General features: G+C 44.5%; 1 protein-coding gene across 1 annotated transcript in view; it reads right to left on the minus strand.

The window, feature by feature from the left end:
* Positions 1-2,967: 2,967 nt before the first annotated feature.
* The window catches only part of MRPS6 (mitochondrial ribosomal protein S6), a 66,754-nt gene continuing 57,014 nt past the window's right edge, over positions 2,968-12,707 (minus strand). Inside the window, 1 exon segment of the mRNA XM_045084553.1 lies at positions 2,968-3,240. Coding sequence (XP_044940488.1) covers positions 3,051-3,240 — 190 coding nt within the window. The 3' untranslated portion in view covers positions 2,968-3,050.

Here is a 12,707-nt window from a genome sequence, read left to right on the forward strand (position 1 = left end):
AAGGACCAGGGTCCCCACTTCAGGATCCCAGCTGTCATTTGGCAGTTGCGGGGTCAAGGCCAAATCACTCTGTTTCCTCATCTGAACACGAGCGATGACACAGTGCTTCCTCACAAGGTACCTGAAAGGGCTAGAGAAGGTCCTGGAAACATGTGCGGCACAGGACACGGCACGCAGACAGCACAACCGCAGCCTTAAGGAGATGGGAAACGTACCTCAGGTAGCGCCTGAGTCCAAGTGCACTGGACCCGGCCGGGACAAGTTCACTCTCCTAGGCCCTGGCTGCAAACCCACGCTTTCAGGAAATTCCTAATGAAGCCGGAAATAGCCTATTTTCCCAGATAACCTCCACTTCATCCCTTTTATTTCCAGCCTACAGTTTTTAATGACCCTCTTTACCGAACGACTGCTCTTCAAAGAGAGTTTATTTTATAGTATTTTGCCTCTGGAGGAAGTTGAACCCCCGTGCTCTCTGGGCTCTTAAGAAAAAGAATGCAATCGGGCCATCTGCACCGACGTGGATGGCCCCGGGGATATGGGGCAAAGTGAAGCAACTCAGACAGAGAAAGACAATTACCGTGCGATGTCCCATCTCTGTGTAATCTAGAAAGCAAAACAAAACAGAAACAGACTCATAAACACAGAGACCAAAGCAGTGGTTGTCAGACAGGAGGAGGAGGATGGGCACGGGACGGGCAATGTAGGAGATGAAATACAACCCCGGGTCTGCACTCGGTCAGTCACAGCAATGTCACGGTGCTGCGGAGGGAAGAGAGTCACTCACTAACACTGCGAGAACCGAGGATGGTGACAGCGGGTAACTAGACCTATCAGAGTGATCATTCTGTACATTTGTAATGTACAAAAATATCAGAACCCTCTGCTGTATGCCGGAAACTAATGTTACATTACAGGTCAGTTATATGACAATTAAAAATAAACAAAAAAGAATTCAGGAGCGTGACAAGGCAGAGATGGGCAGCTCGACAGAGGGAGGAAGCCCGAGGTTAGTCAGGAGCCGGGCTCCTCCCGGTGCTTGGGGCCCCTGTCTCGCACATCTGTGTCTCAGTCTTGTCGTGGTTTAAAAGAGGCAGAGACCAAACCAGATCTCTGGGCCCCTCCCTGCTCTAACATGATCTAACTGTATGAATTACCATAACTGGAGGTTCTGCTTAACAGTCGGCAGCTGCCCCAACGATGTGTGTAGCAGCTCTGTCACTGGGCTGCCGAGGGACACCCTGGGCGCAGCACCTCTTCTGGAAGGCGGAGAGGCTCGTCAACTTCTTCCATTTCACCGGCTCGGAGGAGCCCGAAGAGGGGATGCCACTGACCGTGCCAGGAGAAAGCCTCCTCACATGCCTCAGAAGCCATCTGGCTGCCAGAGAGGCTGGGTCCTCAGCCTGGGGCAGAGCCCACAGGTGGACGTCTTTTAAAGGAGAATTTTTTTTTAAGGCCGGTAGCACTTACAGATTCTAAGACTGCTGTGTAAATCAAGGCTCACAGAACAGATTATCTGGAACTGACCAGGAATGAAATTTCAGTCAGTTTCTCGATCAGTTCTCTGGCAGGCCGAGGGAAGAGCTCGCCAGCCGCAGTCTCTTCTATTAACTCTCCAAGCTCTTCAAACCCGCCTCAGTGCGATGCAGTCCCCTGAAAAGTCAGGATGCAGACGGATGCTGGCTTCTCTTCCCTGCAGCTTTGGGGAGCAGAGCACACCCTGTCTCCGGCTTAGGTATTACACCAAGGTTACCAGAAAATACGGAATACCCAGGTCCATTTGAATTTCAAATAAACACATCGTTTTTTGCTCTATGTTCCATGCAATATTTGGAGCATACTTATGGGAAAAATAAATGCCTCGTTGTTTATCTGAAATTCCAATTTAACTGGGCACCCTGCATTTCTATTTGCTAAATATGGTAACCTTAATTACACCCATTTCAAGCAAAGACTAGTTGGTTCTTAGTCTCCAAAGTATAACAACATCCCCAAACCAACCTCTCGCCCTGCCAAAACAACAACAACAAAAAACCCCTCAAAACAAAACTTGTCTTTTTACTTCCAGGACATGTTTTTAAAAAGTACGTCCATAAGTATCTAATAAAAAAAACAAAAACAAAAAAAGGAGATGTACCTTCTTGTAAGTTTCCCTATTTAAGAGCTCAGGCTGCCTGTGGCCACAGGTTCTGGCACCAGCAGAACTGGCTTCCAACCCGTCAGGGCAGGGGCAGGGGGTGGGGGAAGTAAGAGCAGGAATCAAAGGTGGCTACTTTCTCAAAGAAGCCCACTGGGGCAGAGGGACAGGGGAGGAGGCAGGTGCTGGGGCAGGAGAATGAGAGGAAGTGGCTCCAGTGCTCTGGCCACGGAACATCTGTGTCCCTCTACAGGGACCACCATCCACCCGTGACAAGTTAACTGTGAGATGCAAGAGAAAGTTACTGCTCTTACAAAAGGCCTCATAGTTGGGAGAGAGACCTGTCCCTGCCCCCCACCCCCGCCACCAGACTTCTCCCTGGTCTCTACATCTGGGCTGGGTGCCCAGGGTTAGCTTGTGGGGTGGACACGAGCTGCAGGTCCACGAGCAGTTTGCTGCTGGGGTAGGTGAAGACACAAAGCACCTCCCTGAGGTTTTTTTGAAATTATGTTTATTATTCTGGTCAAAAGTTACTCATATAATGCAGTGGTCTTAAATTTTTATTCTGTAGGGTTATACAGTCTGAACGGACTAGCTTGCAATCTGAGGCCGTTTTTATAAGCTTTGCTCTGCAAAATGGTGGCAGCATTGTGAGAGGGCAAAGCCCTCCTCGATAAAGAAATTACACTTAACGAAAGTAAATCAAGAATAGTGTCCTGCACCTCAGATGACAAAGTGGCTCTAAGCAAGCCATTCCCCCAACTTCACACTGTAAGGGCGTTCGAGAGCTAGAAATTCCTTGGAAAAATCAACTGGCACCCATGACACTCAGATAAGCATCAAGTTTGTAAATTTTTAATCCATGGCACTCAAAAGTGAGAGAATTAAATACAAAGCTAAGATGTGGTAAATCTTCTCACTTCCTCTTCTTTGTGGAATACAGTTTTTCTTCAAGTGGGACAGGGACAATCCCCTCACACTCTTTCACTTCCTGGGTCAGAGGGTGTTTTACAACATTCGGTCTAATCACATCAATGTCTCGGGACAAATGTTCCATTATGCTCTGGACAGCTGTGGCTGGTGCGTAAAAGTCCACCAAGAAATACCTGCAACAAAACAGAGGCCTGTGAGTTCCTGCGCGCTGCAGTGCAACACCCCCGCTGCTGGGTCAGTGCTTGTCCTCTACTGCTCGCCAGATAAAACCAGCTCCGTGCAAACACATGCATGCCCCCGTCGAAACAGAAACGACCAGCTGACCGGCTGACCAGAAGTGCTTGCCCAGCTTCCCTCTTCCCTATGTCCGGTCCCCTTCCAATCCTGGGAGAATCTGAATCCGAACAAACTCCACGGTACCTGGAAGTGTGTGACATTAGAGTGCGGAGAACAGAAGGGACAGTAAGGTTATGTGTCTAAGGAACAAGAGTGCTCCAGCCAACCAGGCTGAATTTCTCAAACCATTTTTGAGAAAACATTAGGTTAGTCTTCTCGTTTCCTAAAGGATTTTGCAAGTAACTTAATGCACCTGAGAGGCACAGAACCTACCAACAGCCACATTTCACAAACAAGGGAAAAGGTTCTGAAAGGCCTGGGATTGGTCTAAGACTGTCCTGCGCGTTCGAGAGCTGACAACAGAAGCAAAGTCACGGGAATCCTGGGTAAGGCGAAGAACCGAGCATTCCTCCACTCGCACGCAGCAGACTGATCTAGAAGGCCGTCTCATCCAGCCCACCGTTCTCACCACATGGACAACTTCATCGGCTCGGTTGGATGGTGTCAGAAAGGAAGAAACAGCCTTCCTCCCTGGCCGCGCCCGCCTCTCAATTCTAAAGTCGAAGCCTTCCTTGCACTGTTGGGCTCGAACCACAGGGCTGCGAAAGGGCAGTTTTCGGTGCTGTAGTTCAGAATTCTGCAACGTTCCAGCTGGCTGCGGGGACCTCTGACATCGCGTACTTTGCTCTAGCCACACTCTCCTCCCCAAGCATGTTCCCTTCCTAGGTCTTTGCACTCACTGTTCCTTCTGCCGGAAATGTTCTTCACCCGAGTTCCACAGAGCTCAGGCCTCACTTCCATCACGTCTGTGTCCGAACGGCCCTTTGTCAGAGAGGTCCTCTCTGATCACATCTCCTGAAGCAGCCCCCCTGGCCTGCCCGTCCAGCCGCCTTACTCCCTCCGCCCGACTCAGTGCCTCACTGCGTCCCACGGCGCTCAGCACCAGGCTGCAGGACACAGCTGTTCACTGGCTGTCTCATCCACTAACACGTAACTGCCCTAGGACGGACTGTGCTGCCCCATGCCTGCACCCTGAACAGAGGCTAACACACACCAGGTCCCCAGTAAACCCCGACAGGGGTACTGTTAGCATGGAAGGTGGGAAGCAGAAGAGACCAAAGTGAAAATGGACAGATTCGACAAGGGACTTAGGAGAAATGGGATGACATTTTGTATAATTCCGTAACAAAGAGAGTTCAAAACATATAAAACCACTTCCCAGGTGAACATTCACCCTTAGCTGAGCCTAGTGGGAAATTTATTCAAGTAAACAATTATTACAACTGAAAGGACAGAGAACCATACACCGTACAAAAACACTAATCCAAAGAAAGCTCGAGTGGCTACAGTAATACCAATGCAGATTGCAGATCAAAGAAAATTACCAGGAATAAAAACACAATATTTAATGATCAGCTCACCAAGACACAACAACCCTAAACGTGCAAGTAGCGGACAACAGAGCTTCATCATACAGGAAGTAAAAACAAACAGAACTGAAAAGAGAAATAAACAAGTCCATAATTATGGTTGGAGACTTCATATTTCTCAGTAATCGATAAAAGCAGTATACCGAAAATCAGCCAGGATATCGAAAAAGTGGGCAGCACCATCCACCAATCAGATCTCACATTTATAAAACCCTCCAAACAAGGAGAGCAGGAGGCGCACTGTTCACTGTGGCAAACAGAACAGTTACCAAAGTCAACCATAATCTGGGCCACAAAATGAGTCTCCATAAATCAAAAGGGATTCGAATCTCACAGAAGACACTTGGGGAAATCCCCAAATACTCGGAAACTACACATAAATCTAAACAGCCTACGGGTCAAAGAAAACAAAAGGGAACGTCAACTGAATGAAAACGAAAACAACAAATCAAAGTTTGGGGAATGCCACTAAAGCAGGAAATTTATAGCACTAAACACCTATGTAAGAAAGGAAAAGCCTCAAAACTTCCACCTTAAGAAACTACAAGAAAGAACAGAGCCCCTGGGGGCTCAGTCCTTAAAGCCTCTGCCTTCAGCTGAGGTCATGATCCCAAGGTCCTGGGATCTGAGCCCAGAGCCCTGCATCAGGCTCCCTGCTCAGTGGGAAGCCTGATTCTCCCTCTCCCACTCCCCCCACCCATGTTCCCTTTCTTGCTGTCTCTGTCACATAAATAAATAAAATCTTAAAAAAAAAAAAAAGAACAAATCACAAACACAAATAAGACCAAGGCGGCGGGGGGGGGGCGGGGGAATGAAGATCAGAGCAGAAATCTCTGAAGCGGAAAACAGAAAAACAAATAGAGACCATCAATGAAACCAAACACTAGTTCACTAAAACCAGTAAAACTGATCCACCTCTAGTCAGACCAATCAGTAGAAAAGGGTAAGAGACAAATTACTAATATTCAGGAAAGACAGAGGTGAAATGGATACAAATTTTACAGATAATAAAAGAATGGAAAAGACTATTATAAACAAATTTTGCAGTAAATTGGACAACTTAAATTCCTTGAAAAATGTAAACTACCAAAACTTCTTCCAAAAAGTAGGTAACTTGAATAGCCCTGTATCTATTAAAGAAATCAAATGTGTAATTATTTTTTTATTTTTTATTTTATTTTTTTAAAAGATTTTATTTATTTGTCAGAGACAGAGGGAGAGAGAGCGAGCGAGCACAGGCAGACAAAGAGGCAGGCAGAGGCAGAGGGAGAAGCAGGCTCCCTGCCGAGCAAGGAGCCCGATGTAGGACTCGATCCCAGGACCCTGGGATCATGACCTGATCCGAAGGCAGCTGCTCCTTTCCACAGAGGCGCCTGGGTGGCTCAGTGGGTTAAGTCTCTGCCTTTGGTCATGATCCCAGGGTCCTGGGATCGAGTCCCACAGCATCATGGAATCATTGGGCTCTCTGCTCAGCAGGGAGCCTGCTTCCCCCCCTCTCTTTGCCTGCTGCTCTGACTACTTGTGCTCTCTCTCTGTCAAATAAATAAATAAAATCTTTAAAAGAAAAAACAACAACAACAACAAAAAACTTTCCATAAAGAAAACCAAAGCCCTAAATGGCTTCACCAGTGAATTCTGCCAAACGTTTGAGGAAAAACACACCAATTTTTATATAAATTGGTCCAGAAAACAGGACAACACTTCCCAATTTGTTCTATGAGGCCAGCATTACCCTGATGCCAAAATCAGACAAAGACATTACAAGAAAAGAAAAGATCTGATCAATAGCTCTCACAAACATAAATGGAAAAAAAAAGAAATTAGCAAACGGACTACTGAAATATATGCAAAGAATAATACATCATGGTCAAGCAGAGTTTATCATAGAAAACAAGACTGGTTTAACACCTGAAATCAATCCATGTAAATTACCATATTAACAAACTAAAGAAGAAAAACCTTAATATGGGTATTAAGGAGGGCACATATTATGATGAGCACTGGGTGTTATACACAACTAATGAATCACTGAACATTACATCAGAAACTAATGACGTACTATATGCTGGCTAACAGAACATAATACAAAGAAAAGAAAACTCTATCATGTGATCATTCCAATAGAAGCCAAAAAAAAAAAAAAAAAAAAAAACAAACTTTAACAAAATTCCACATCCAATTCCTGATAAACTCTCAGCAAAGTAGGGATACAGGGGAACTTCTTCAACCTTTTGTTACAAAGGATATCTTCGCAAAACATGTAACTAACATCATACCAACTGGTCAAAGTCCTAATGCTTTTCCAAGACTGAGGATAAACAACGGTGTCTACTCTCATCATTTCTAGTCCACATTTTACTGGAGGCTTTTGCCAGTGCAATAAGGCAAGTAAAAAGTAAAGGCATCCAGATTGATAAGGAAGTAGCTAAAATGATCTGTATTTACAAATGAAATGACTGTGTATATAGAAGAGCCTAAGAAATTTACAAAAAAGATCCTAGAAATAATATGTGAGTTAGCAAGGTTGCAGTCTACACAAATCAACTGCATTTCCTACATACTAGCAACAAATAATCACACCTTGAAATTAAATATGAAATACTTAAGGATAAATCTGACAAAAGGTGTGCAAGACCTGTACACTAAAAACCATAAAACATTACTAAAAGAAATTAAAGAAAAATGACATAAATGGAGATACACCTTGTTCATGGGTAGGAAGATTCAAATTTATTTAGATGCCAGTTCTCCAAAATTGATCTATAAATTCCCAGGGATCCCAATCAAAATCCTAAGACATTTTTGTTAGAAATTGATGAACTGATTCTAAGCTACACAGGGAAATTCAAAGGACCTACAACAACCAAAACAACTTTGATATCAAGAATAAAGTTGAAGGATTAACACTACCTGATTTTAAGACTTTATAAGGAAAGTTATGGTAATCAAGGCAGTATGGTATTTGTATAAAGATACACAAACAGCTCAACAGAACAGAGTCCAGAAATAGATCCATACATATATGCACAAAATACATACATGCACAACTGATTTTTGACAAAGGCGTAAGGGCAACTCAAAGAGAAAGAGGGCAGTCTTTTCAACAAATGGTGCTGAATAATTCCATATCTGTATGCAAAAAAAATGAACTTTGATCCATACTTGTATCATATACAAAAATTGACTCAAACTTTAACACGGGTCTAAATATAAAATATAAAGCTGTAAAACTAGAAAAAAAACACAGGAGAAAACTTTTATGACCTTCAGTTAAGCAAAGAAACTTTAGGCAGCACTAAAAGCAAAATCCATAAACAAAAATTCAATAAACTAGACTTCATCAAAACTAAACACTGTTCTCTGAAAGATATTATTAAGATAATAAAAAGACAAGCCACAGACTGGGATTTGCAAATCACATGCCCGATAAAGGACTTGTTTCTAGAATATAAAAAACTAAAAATTTACTTTAAAAATCCCCAATTTTTAAAAAATGCGCATAAAATTTGAACAGGCATTTCACCAAAGATATATTATGGCAAAGAAGCACCTGCCAAAGATGCTTAATACATTAGAGACACTCAAATTAAAACCACAAGGAGATACCTACTAGAACAGCTAAAATCAAAAAACGACTGACCTTACCAAGTGTTAGTGAGGATACAGAGCAACTGGCATTCTCATAGGCTGCTAGTGGGAATGCAGAATGATACAATTGTTTCAGTATTTTCTTAAAAGTTCATACACTTGCTGTTGTGATCAAGCCCTTCTACTCCTAGGTATTCATCCAAGAAAATTAAAGCATTAGTCCCCACAACTTGTATGTGAATGTTCACTATGGCTCTACTTACAACCCCAAACTGGAAATGACACATATATTCATCAACACGTCAACTGGGGTCACCTGGGAGGTTCAGTGGGTTAAGGCTCTCCCTTTGGCTCATGTCATAATCTCAGGGTCCTGGGGATCTAGTCCCAAATCAGGCTCTTTGCTCAGCAGGGAGCCTGCTTTCCCCACTCTCTCTGCCTGCCTCTCTGCCTACCTGTGATCTCTGTCTGTCAAATAAATAAATAAAGTCTTTAAAAGAAACCAAACATGTCAACTGATAAACTGTGCTATGTCCATACAACGGCATACTACTCAGCCATAAAAAGGAATAAGCTACCGATACAAATGAATCTCCTAATACTTTTGCTGGTGCAAAGAAACCGGTATAAAAAAGGGCACATGCTATCTGATTTTATTTCAGTAAGATTTTATGAAATATAAACTAATCTACAAGGAAAGCAAGCAGACCTCTGGTAGTTAGAGACGGGAACAAGTGGAGGGAATCGTCACAGGACACAGGACGGAAATTACAGGGTGACCAAATTATTTATTATCTTGATTGTGGTGACTTCACAGTGATATGTATGTGTGTGTCAAGCCTTATTAAAGTATACGCTTCATGTGCAGTTTATTGTGTCATTAATTATATCTATATAAATCAAAGCTGTTGATTTAATAATGGCGCATAAAAAGCTGAATGGGCAGGACTTGGTGAATGATTTGATTTGGGTAATGGTGGTGAGAAAACAACCACAGATAACAAAGACTCCCAGATTTTCTCAAGAAAATAAATAAAAATAGCATAAACTGGGGTGCCTGGGTGGCTCAGTCGGTTAAGCATCCAACTCTCGGTTTGAGCTCAGGTCATGATCTCAGGGTCGTGGGAACAAGGGGAGTCCGCATGAGGACTCTCTCTCTCCCTCAGCCTTCTGCCCCTTCCCTGCCCACACTCTCTCTAAAATAAATAAATTAATCTTATTTTCAAAATAGTGTAGGGGTGCCTAGGTGTCTCAGCTGGCTAAGCAATTGTCTTCGGCTTAGGTCACGGTCCCAGAGACCCGGAATCGAGCCCCACGCTGGGCTCCCTCCTCAGTGGGGAGTCTGCTTCTCCCTCTGCCTCTGCCCCTCCCCCTGCTCCTTCTCGCTCTCTCTCTCAAATAAATAAAATCTTTTTTTTAAAAAAATGGTATGAACTCTTCCCCATCATCAGGCAAACTTCTTGAGGAAGTAACTCGTAACGTTTGCTCACTGATGAGATTACCATTTGGGCTTACTCTGAAAATTATACACCAAATGGCCAAATTTTCCAAAACACAATTCCACTTGTTTATTTCTACTCCATATGAAAGGGACTAGGTTTGCAATCACCCAACTTAAGAACTGCTCATTTGTTCAACATTTAATTACTGATTACTTACCTTTAGTAAGGCTCTGCAAAAGAACCTAAAAAGTCAGTGTGATCAATCTTAAATTTCTCTTTGCCAGTCCGCAGCCCCCCATCTACCGGCCAGCCTGCAGTAACTATGGCCGCCTGGTGGCCAGGGCAGGGAACTCTCGCACTCAGCACAGCCCTGGCATTTCTTTCTTCGATTTTATTCATTTGTTCTTTCATTTCGTATTCATCAAAGCGTCCCTCCAAACTACCACCGACAAGTTATGACCTCCACCCCTGTTCACCAACATTCCCACCATAGCTGACTCTATAGCTCCTTCCTCTTCCCATGCCCTTTGTCTAGGTTCCCTAAAATACTCTTCCTCTTTTATTACACTAAAGCCCAGCACCAACGGCCTGAGGCAGTGCACTGGTGAAATGCCACGTGTTACAACGAGGTAATATGCAGGCAAGTGCTTAGCAAGGGCCTGACATGCCCTGGACACTCAATAACCCGGGCAATCACCACTGTCAGTCCTGGGAAGTACCCGCCTCCTTCCAGAAAGTCCGCAGGGGGCTCCTGCTCTCCAGTTAAGTCTGCCCCAGCAGTCAAGTCTTCAAGTTATTTGATACCCTACCTGGGGTTCAGCAATCATTGTTTTCTCCCATTTTCCATTCAACTGTACCAGAGGCATTTTTGTGAGCTAGCGTCAATGTCTAAACATGTTTTTAAGAGAAAGAGTGGGTGTGCAGTTGCCAACCACCACTCGACTGCCCACAAATCAAGTCTCACGCAGTCTTCCTGAACAACAATGTCCACACACGAGCACTCACCAAGTCATCCTAAGAAAGACCCCCAAAGCTTTTGGATACCATTTCGTGATAAGGGTAAAAAGACTACCCAAGGATGGAAGCTGGAGGCCAGCTACTATCAGAAACCTCTTATTTCTGGGGTGCCTGGGTGGCTCAGTGGATTAAGCCTCTGCCTTCGGCTCAGGTCATGATCCCAGGGTCCTGGGATTGAGTCCCATTTCGGGCTCGCTGCTCAGCGGGGAGCCTGCTTCTCTCTCTCTCTCTCTGCCTACTTGTGATCTCTGTCTGTCAAATAAATAAATAATTAAAAATCTTAAAGAAAAAAAAGAAGAAACTTCTTATTTCAGGAATTAAAAGGAAAGTGTCTTACATAGAGAGAGTTTTCTAGTTTTCAGAGTGCTTTCACATCTTTTAAACAGCTTCTGAGGAAGACGACGAACAGGAAGTAGATGCTCCACTCCGTGTGGCAATTCAGAAAATGGAAGAGGAGGAAATGGTGCTGCATGCGGTTTCGGTCCAGGAGCCCTCTCCTAGCAACACTACTGCTCTAGTAGTTTTTAAAGTGGTCCTCCCACACATGGCCTCCTTTGAGTTTTATAACGATTAAGTCATTAGCTCAAGGTCACTCAGCTACTAAGTGGCAGCAGCCTGGATTCTAACAAAGCAGGTCTTTTCACTCCAGGAAAGTAGCCACACACAGCTTTGGGACCAGTGGGTTACAGAATCGCAGAATATAAGTGGCAGAGAGGACCAGAGACAATGCGGTCCAACCCGACTGTGCTTAGAAGGGAACGGGGGAACAGATCTGCTCCAGGACACAGGATAAAAAGCAGACCCGACAGTTCCCCACTCTGTCAATCACATCTCTTGGTACCTGCAGCCTCTAGAGGCTTCTCAAGGATAAGAAATCCTACCCAGAAAAAGGCCTAAACATCCTAAGATTAGGCTATAACTGGGCTTCTAGAAGATCCCTGTTACTACAAAAATGTTTCCGGCCTTTACCTTCTACGCAGTGTGCCTTCCCTCCCCCAGGCATGATACTCCCGCTAGCAACCAAACCTAAACAAGAGCAAGGCCAAAATGCAGATGGGTTTGTGCCCACAACTACAGCAGTGACAGTCATTTCATGCTTATCACCCCGCTGATCTGTGCCTAGGGCTCGTGTGGGCAAAAACTGCTTCTACTCCCATGCTCCTTTTTATACTGTGGAAATTTCCACAAAAATGAACCACCAGCAAAATAGAGAAGAGGGCAAGTAGCTTCAGAGATGGGCAGATCTTACTGTATTCACCACTCCTGGTTGAAAGCTGAAGCTCTTAGCCTCCAGCTAAGCCCCATCCAGAGCATGAAGTGGTCTGTCCCCACCACGGGGGAGCCAAGCAGAAATCGAGGACAAACTCAATCTCCGCCTGGCTTAGTGGCCCAAGCACACAGGTCAACAGCCCATGATGGCTTTCCCATACAGAAAAGGCCATGACTGATTCCTGGGCGTTGCCAATATATATACATTTATATATGTGTATATTTTGTTTTCAGGTAAGCAGACAAACTTAACTGGCCCGTGAACACCTATTACAGGCAGACCTCAAAAAGAGGCTAAAAAGGAGGTATGTATGGCCCTGACCTCCCAAAACATTTAGTCCCACTGGAGAGAGTGGTCACAGGCCTACTGTGCTGTCAGACCAGGGTCCCACTATTTATACAAGTCCCCCAGTCCTGTAGGAGGCTCTGGAAATGACAGTAATGGACATCTGACTCCCGACTGCTGGGCTTTTCTAACTACAGAAGGATGACCCGAGGAATGACGGTGACCTGACCGCATATAGAGCGCAGCCCTGCCTTTTTCCATTTTGGCATCTG

The sequence above is a fragment of the Mustela putorius genome, unplaced genomic scaffold (genome assembly GCF_011764305.1).
Source record: "Mustela putorius furo isolate JIRA1106 unplaced genomic scaffold, ASM1176430v1.1 tig00000765_pilon_pilon_pilon, whole genome shotgun sequence".
In the NCBI taxonomy this organism is placed as follows: Eukaryota; Metazoa; Chordata; class Mammalia; order Carnivora; family Mustelidae; genus Mustela; species Mustela putorius.